The 7,794-nt window shown below is 53.6% G+C and overlaps 1 protein-coding gene across 1 annotated transcript in view; it reads left to right on the top strand.

Annotated features, from left to right (window-relative positions):
- Window positions 1-7,794, top strand: part of SLC28A1 (solute carrier family 28 member 1) — a 46,716-nt gene that overhangs the window by 1,776 nt on the left and 37,146 nt on the right. Inside the window, 5 exon segments of the mRNA XM_007445639.1 lie at window positions 1,611-1,631; window positions 1,634-1,701; window positions 2,926-2,928; window positions 3,646-3,737; window positions 7,773-7,786. Of these exon segments, the coding sequence (XP_007445701.1) occupies window positions 1,611-1,631; window positions 1,634-1,701; window positions 2,926-2,928; window positions 3,646-3,737; window positions 7,773-7,786 (198 nt within the window).

The raw sequence follows: 7,794 nt of genomic DNA, 5'->3' as shown, positions 1-7,794 counted from the left end.
AAGAGTGGAGAGGAAGGCGTCACTGGGGAGGAAGGCAGATTCAGTTATGAGGCAGAAGCTCCGCAGGCCAGGCCTAGAGTGAGGCCCACTCGCCCTGTTTCCTCTTTTCCCTGAGAAAGGCTGGGGTCCCTTCCCAGGCCGTGGCCCTGGGCTCTGGAGACCGTGCTCACAGAGCCAGGTGGGAGGCCCAGCCAACTCCAACTCTGGACTCTGCCCAGGAATTTCCACTGAGATGAGAAGACAGGCCAAAGCGCAAGCAGGTTGGATCCAGCCCGTCCCCGTGGAAACACGCGCTTCCATCTCCCTGAGAGGGACTTGTTGACCACAAATATGTGAGTAGGAAGAGGAGCCTGCCCCTCTCCGTGCAGCTGTGTGTCTGTGTTTGCGTGTGTGCATGGGTGGCTGGGCTTTCCCAGGCTCTGCCTGTGTGTGTACTTCCCTACGTGGGCCTGCTCATGTGTGCCCTTGCATGTGTGCTCCTGGGTATGTGAGCTTAGCCAGTCTGGCGCTTGGACAGGGTAGGGTGCTGCCCAAGGGGAAGAAAAAGAGAGGGGATAGGAGTGAAGAGAGATGGAGTCTTCATTAGGGCTCTTATTTACAGATGAGTTTAGGCCTATGAACTGAGCTTCAGCAAAGAAAAAAAAAAGCAAGAAAAAAAGAAAAAAAAAAAAAGGACTATATTGGCTCCTGTAATTGAAAAGTCCAGGAGTAGTACTGGTTTCAGGTATAGTTGGATCCAGGGACTGGAATGTTGTCTTCAGGATATTGTCTCTCCATCTTTCAGAGATGGGAGAGTGTTATACAATGAAAATATCACTTAATGGCAATGGTTTTAAACTGTTGCAGTGAGTGATGAAAGCTAAGACCTGTCTTCAGAAAAATGCCTTTCAGATACATACACATGCTATACATAATTCCTTCCTTTCCTTCTCTGTGAAGTGGGCAGACCTTGCCCTGTTTCTGCCTGACCTCCCAGATTTACAAGGACTTGCCTCTCACAGGTTCAGGAGTGCAGGGAGTGGGGGCTCTCCTCTGTCACTGGGGCCCCTGGCACACCCCTCCCCCATGCTGGTTTGGCCCCTCCTGGTGGGAGGGGCCTTTGTTCATCATCTTCCTCCCGCCCCCACCTCCTCCTCACCTCTTTGCTTGAACACTTAGGACCCCCGCAATCTGTTGACCTCCTCCACACAGAGCAGCCCCCTTAATCACTCATTAAACATCTGTGCACACCTATCATGTGCCAGTAGAGCCTGCCCTCTTCAGAAAGGTCAGGGAAGGGCTCACCCAGGAAGTGACAGTTCAGCTGTGATCTAAATGATAAGGAGGAAGGGACTTCCCTGACCGTCCAGTGGTTAAGACCCTGTGCTTCCACTGCGGGGGGTGGGGGGGTGAGGGGGGCGCGGGTTCAATCCTTGGTTGGGGAACTAGGATCCCACATGCCTTGCCACACAGCCAAAAAAAAAAGAAATTAAAGGATAAGTCCCCAGCCCACTCCCGAGGCGACTGTGGGCACACTGGTGGCAGCCCGGGTCTCTCTGCACTCCAGGCCCCCAGCTGCAGTTCTCGCGTGAGGCGGGAGGCACGCTCCGGTCCATCGCTGGTGGCTTTAGGAGGCAGGCCGGGACCCTGGCACAGTGACTCAAGGCCTGCAGAAGTCAGGGACAGTGGGAGCAAGGCTGGCTCCGAGCCCTCCTCGGGGTGGTAGGTCGTCTCCAGGAAGGATGTGGGCTGGCCTGGGGAGGAGGCCCCTGTGGGCAACCTGGCCTCTTGACAGGGAAGAGGCTCGCTGGACCTTTGCTGAAGAAAGGAGTAAACGTGTTTTAGCCAACAGATGAGTCCTGCTGACCTCTGCCTCAGAGGTGAGCCGGGCCAGAGGTTCCCAATCTGCTTTGAAGCGGCCAGAATGAAAATCCCATGGGGGACCCCAGTTTATACTGAGGGGCTGCTCTGGTTGAAGTTGGATGGGGGCCCTGAACCAGCCTGGTCCCCTCTTTACTCCCCATCTGCCTTCTACCCCATTCGGTCTCTGGGGTACCTCAGGGAACCTTGAAGCTTAGTTTGAAAACTCCTAGACTGGGCCAGGCCCCTCCTTGCACATGGGGAGGCTGAAGCCCAGAGAGGGAGAGAGATGGACCCAGGTCACACAGGCAGCAAATCAAACCTAGAGCTTGGCCTCCTGACACCCAGGCCTACTGGGGGCGGGGGCGGGTCCTGACTGGCCAGATCCTGAGCTGATGAGAGCGTGTTGCCAAAAACTTGGCTTCTGCGCACCGGTGCCAAATTGAATCTCGGAGACAGAGATTTGGGTGCAGTAGAAAAGCACAGCTTTATTGCTTTGCCAGGAAAAGGGGCCACAGCCGGCTCCCGCCCTCGAAAACTGTGTGTCCCCACCAGGAGGATGTGGTGAGGAGTTTTATAGCAATGGTTCAAGGGTGGGGTGGCTGACAAGGCTAGGGTGTGTGCAGGGCCTGTACCCCTTTAATTTTGTTTCAGGTAATCTTCTTGATGAGCTTCTCTGGTTCCTTTAATCTGGGCTCAGGTGGTCTTTTCTGGAATGAAGAATGCTGACATTTCCCATCTATTGGGTTTTAGTTCTGTAAAGATCTCAAAGATATTGTTATGTGTTTCCCTTGAAGGGGACCCAGGACCCTGCCCCAAGGTTGCACTATTGTTTCTTGGCTATTCCTCCCTTGTCTCTGCATCCCTTCTCTTCCCTGATGAACAACTGTTTGAATCTGCCCTTTGGGACTCAGAGAAGGTCATGGAGGCTGGAATCTGTTCCCTACAAACAAGAAATGGGGGACATAGGCTTCTGTGCCCAGAAGGCCCATAGGGTCCTGCTCGGTCTCAAGCATTCAGCTGGGTGGGGTTGCGGATTCCATCTGTCTGCCTTGGGACGAGATTGAGGAAAAATGCCTCACTTAGGAGGTGGGCGGTGGGGACAGAGAGAGGGGAGAGAGTTTCCTTTAAAAAGTGACTGGTGGCTGAATGAGTGTGAGTGAGCATCTCCTACGTGCTCAGCCAGGGAGACCTCAGAGGTATTCAGGTACCAACCTTTCCTCCGGGGACAGACAAGTGACCAAGTGACCAGACAAGAATTGGCATTTGCACCGGGTCTGGAAGGCAGTGGGGCTGTGTGACGGCTGCCAGTGGACTGTTCACACTTCCTCTCTCTGGGAGGTGCTGTTGACTCAGAGGATAATGTCCCACAGGAGTAAATGCAGAGCTAGGCGCCTCCCCACTTTGCTCCTCAGACAGTTAGAAAAGGGATAGGGGAGGGTGGGCAGCCAACGTGGTTTGTGCATTTCTGTATGTTGGTAAGGTTCTTCCTTATTGCCTCAGTTGGTTCCTTCCCAAACCCTGGAGGCTGGATTATCACTGGGGTAATGGTGCTCCTCCAGGCTGAGACACAGCTGGTACAGACAGAGGCCGGAAGGAGTGGACGGCCTGAGCCATTCCTTAGTTTGCCCTGGGCTAGGGTTGCCCTGTAACCCTGTGGGATGTCAAGGCCAGTGCCTGGCTCGCCCCATGTTGCCATTTTACTGGGGATGTACCTGAGTGGCTTCTACCTAGAGGTGCTGAGAATCCCCACAGGGGTGGGAGTCTGGGGGTGCCACTCATAGACCCTGCTGGTCTTCTCCCCAGGAGGAGCCTGCAGCCAGCCCTGAGGGTGAGACGCTTCTGCAGGGAGCACGCACAGCCGCTTCAATGGATCTGCACAGACCTGCTATGTACTGGTGAGCTTGGGGCCCAGCCCCACCATGGAGACAGTCACTCCTGCTTAGCCCCATGGCTCCCACCACCCAGGTTTCAACCACCTCCACCCCAGCCATCCATGTCTCAGGGCAGCGTCATTCACTTACCCAAGAACTCAACAAAGGTTTATTGAGCACCAACTCAGGGCCAGCTCTTGTTCCAGAAGCTGGGGAATGAGAATTGAACCAGACCAGCTCTTGTTCCCAAGGTACTCTCTGATCTGTAAGGGAGAGGGGAACAAATATTTCCACATGATGCCGAGAGCCATCTGGGAGCACCAAGGAAGGATGTGGGGGTGATCAGGGAGGACTTCCAGGAGGAGGTAACATTCCAGTCTCACAGATTGAACAGGAGTTAACCAGGTAAAAGGGGAAGGACAATAGGAGTGAGAAGGCAGAGGAACACACGAGCAAAGGTGAAAACCTGCAGTATGTGGGCAGGCAGCTGATAAACATTCAAGTGTGGCTGGAGGGTAAAGTTCTAGAACGGGAGTGCCAGAGGATGAGGCTGGAGGGATGAGAAGGGGCCAGGTATTGGGAGGGAGTTGGAGAAACTTGGATTTTACCTCCAAGGCCAGAGGGCGCCATTGACGGATTTAAACCGGGAAGTGTCAAGTTTGGATTCACGTCGTGGAAACCCAGAAGAGGCAGGCGGGAAAGACGGGAGAAGGAGATGTTCAGGACCACGTTCCATATGGGAGAAGATGAAGTGCTGGAGGATGGAAGTGGGGTGGATCTGAGAAATCTTCGAGAAGCCACACCAGCCAGACTTGGGAGCTGATCACCTGTGCAGGATGAAGGAGGCCCTGGAATCCAGGATGCCTCAGGGTTCCGCTCGGACCACGGGGTGATACTGCCCGCCAGAGCCAGGGACCAGGGGTGGAGGAGGGGATCTCAGCAGGGAGGGGGATGGCGAGTTGTTTCGGACAGTGTGTTGGAGGTAACCGCTGCCAGGCCCTCCGGGAGGAGATGAGGTTTCCCAGGGGTGCGGGGAGATCGAACTGAGAGGTGGTTCGCGGATGGAGGCCTGGGGACCAGCCACGCAGAAGGAATTAGAGAGGAAGAGGAGTCCTGAGACAGCCTGAGAAGGCGTGCAGGTGGGGGCAGCAGCAGGACACCAGGAGCAGAGTCAGTGCAGAAGCCCAGGGAGCAAAGGGTTTCAAGAAGCAGGGGAAGGTCACCAGCATCTCTGCGGTAAGGGGGCCAGCAGGCCAAGGATGGAGCAGTGTCCGTGGGATTTAGGGACAAGGAAGTCATGGTGACTTAGGGTGGACTTGCAAAAGCTGGATGGAGAACAGGAGGAGAGGCAGTGTAGACAGTAAGTCTAGACAGCTCTTGTGAGAAATTTTTTAATGAGAACTGGGCGGGAATATTAAAGGAAGGCTGTGGCAGTGTCAAGGAAGGGGGTGAGTTTGTGAAGGGAGACATTTTGACTGTGTTTATGAGCTGAGGCAGGGAGTTTGTAGAAAGAAGGGGAAGAGCGACGAGGTGGAGATGACCGGTGGAGCAAGGTCCCCTGGGCACGGGGAAGGAGGGGTCCAGGGCCCAGGTGGAGAGGTGGGTCCTCACAGCTGGAGGCTCGATTTGGCCTGGCAGGTGGGAGATCGACAGGGGAGGTGGGTGTGGATGCAGAGGCCTTCGTGCGGACTACACAGGGGAGAGGACATGGAGGCATGACAGCAGGGGCCACAGTCTTCATGATAAATCAAAAGCAGGATGCCCTGCTGCGATGGGGCTGGTTCATGGCCCTGGCAGCTTCCTCCTCGAGATGTCGGACACTGCGAAGTCTTCCTTTGGCAGGAGCTGAGCAGGGCCGTCTTGGTTCCCCTTGTGTCCACCTTCACTCAGACTCAGATTTGTTTCTCTTGAAGAAATGATTGAATTCCTTCTAGCAGGTAATGGAAATGACCTACCATATCCTATTTCCACTTTTGTCTTGGCTGTCAGGAACTCAGTCTCAATCATTAAATCCTCCCTTACTTTCTCCATGTTTGGGATTTTGAGTTCCTCCAGCTCTTTGATATCTTTATTGTATCACGTCTTCTATGCAAGGCTCTTCACGTACTTCCTGAAGCAGGCGTGGTAGAGAAATGAAGCTCATGTTCTCAGCACTTAGTCTGAGCTGTAGCAATGGCTTCCTCACCTTAGGTGGGCTTTCTCCATGGATGCAAAGATAACACTGGAGGCTGACTGACAGGGAGGGCCTCAGCATCCCCAATCTCAGAAGAGTTTGCCCATATTTCCAGCCAAGTCTCTAGAGGCCTTTGATGGGCCTAGCTCAGGTCATGTGCCCATCCCTGGGCCCAGGGGATGCTGTGGTCTCCCACCCCTGAAGTGGGTCAGACACCACGGGACCACATGGGCTAAGAGTAGGGAGGGGTGCCCAAAAGGAACAGAAAATCCTGTCACCGGAGAGGTGAATGGATCCTAGAAGGATGAAAATACTTCCTAATACATGTTTCTCCCGTGTCCTGCCTGGAGGACTTGTCCACACAGCCCTCTCTCCTGCACGATGTGCCAGTTCCTGCTGGCCACAGACAGACCCAGGTTGGAATTCCAGTCCAATTTCCTCCCTGTGTGAGTCGCTTCACTTCTCATCTCTAAGTGGGGATCACCACAGTACCGACCCGTGAAATGGGTGTGAGGAGTAATTCTGGCAGTGCTATAAATCGTGCTGACCTTGGTGCCTGTCTCCCACCAGCTCCCCCTCCTTTGACTTCCCACAGCCCTATGCCTGCATCCCTGGTGCTGCCCTGCAGAGCCTCACCTGTGTGCTTCTAACTAACCCCCATACAGGTGTCCCAGCCCACAAACTTCTGCATCAGAGAAAAGTAACTTTATTTTCCATAACTCAACTTATGGAAAATAAAGTTTGTATTTCAATTTCATTGTTCCAAGTGAGGGATAGGAACTGAACGTCTGTCAGTTTGGAATATGCCTTCACCTCTTTCCTCAGGAGTCCCTGGGGGTGATTATCCATGATCAGTTCTCAAGGGTCTGCTAACCTGTCCACTTCCCCAACTGGTCCTGGGTTCTCTGCTGCTACAAGTAGCCATGGAGACACCCCCATCTCCATCGTGGGCCTGTTCTGGTCTCCCTTCTCTCTGAGCCACTCATAGAGATCATTTCCTCTGCTTCGGTGCCTGCTGAGGTGTGCGGAACCTTAGAAGCCTTCTGTGACTCTGCCTGCCCATGCATTCCATGCGTATTCCTCTCTGTGACATTTTGCTGCCTCCCTGGGGCAGGACGCCTTTGCTTGCAATGCCACAAATATGCCTGGGCTTTTGCCACCTCCCCTGGCTCAGAGTCCTTTTCTCTGGGACCCATGGGTATCCTCTAACTAGTTTGGCAGCAGAGGGGGAGGGGGAGGGATTACACTTACTCAAAATGTTCCATCCCACATTTTTTATCCAATGGAAAGGTTATAAGTCCTTTCCGTTCTTCAAGGGCTCTGGCTCTTGAAATTCATAAGCCAGGGAGAGATAGTTCCCCTCTGCTATCTGCTATCATATTCCTCTCTTGGGGTATAGCACAGACTGGCCTAGCTGCTCAAATGGGGAGAAGGGCAAAGGGGGAAAAGGAAATTCCAGGAAGAAAAATGGTCACTGATGAATATTCAGAACGGGATCCTGACACACAAGTGAATGCCTTCCTGGAGCCACTGACTTATCCATCTCTGTCCTCCTCGGAACCTAGTGTGGCTCTGGAACATAGCAGGCACTCCGCTGATGTTCAGAGATTCATGCTGTCTTGCCTCCTCCTTAAACATCTCCCTCAGCACTTTGGTCAGCACTTTATAGTTTGCAAAGCCCTTTTACACACATTCTGTCAATTAACTTCATAATGACCCTCTGACAAAATAGAGACAAATGGTGCTCATTTCCAGACAAAGAAACTAAGGCTCAGAGAGCTCTGGCTGGAGTAAGGTGGAGCTGGAGGATAGGGCTGCGGGGTCCTGCAGACGCCAGTGTCATTATGGATGACCCCATCTCTGTTTCATCCTCCACCTACTCCCAGCATTTGCTGCCTTCCTGCTTAT

The sequence above is a fragment of the Lipotes vexillifer genome, unplaced genomic scaffold (genome assembly GCF_000442215.2).
Source record: "Lipotes vexillifer unplaced genomic scaffold, Lipotes_vexillifer_v1.1 scaffold2822, whole genome shotgun sequence".
Classification (NCBI taxonomy): domain Eukaryota; kingdom Metazoa; phylum Chordata; class Mammalia; order Artiodactyla; family Lipotidae; genus Lipotes; species Lipotes vexillifer.
The sequence above is the reverse complement of the archived record's forward strand: the minus strand, read 5'-3'. Positions and strand labels throughout refer to the sequence as shown.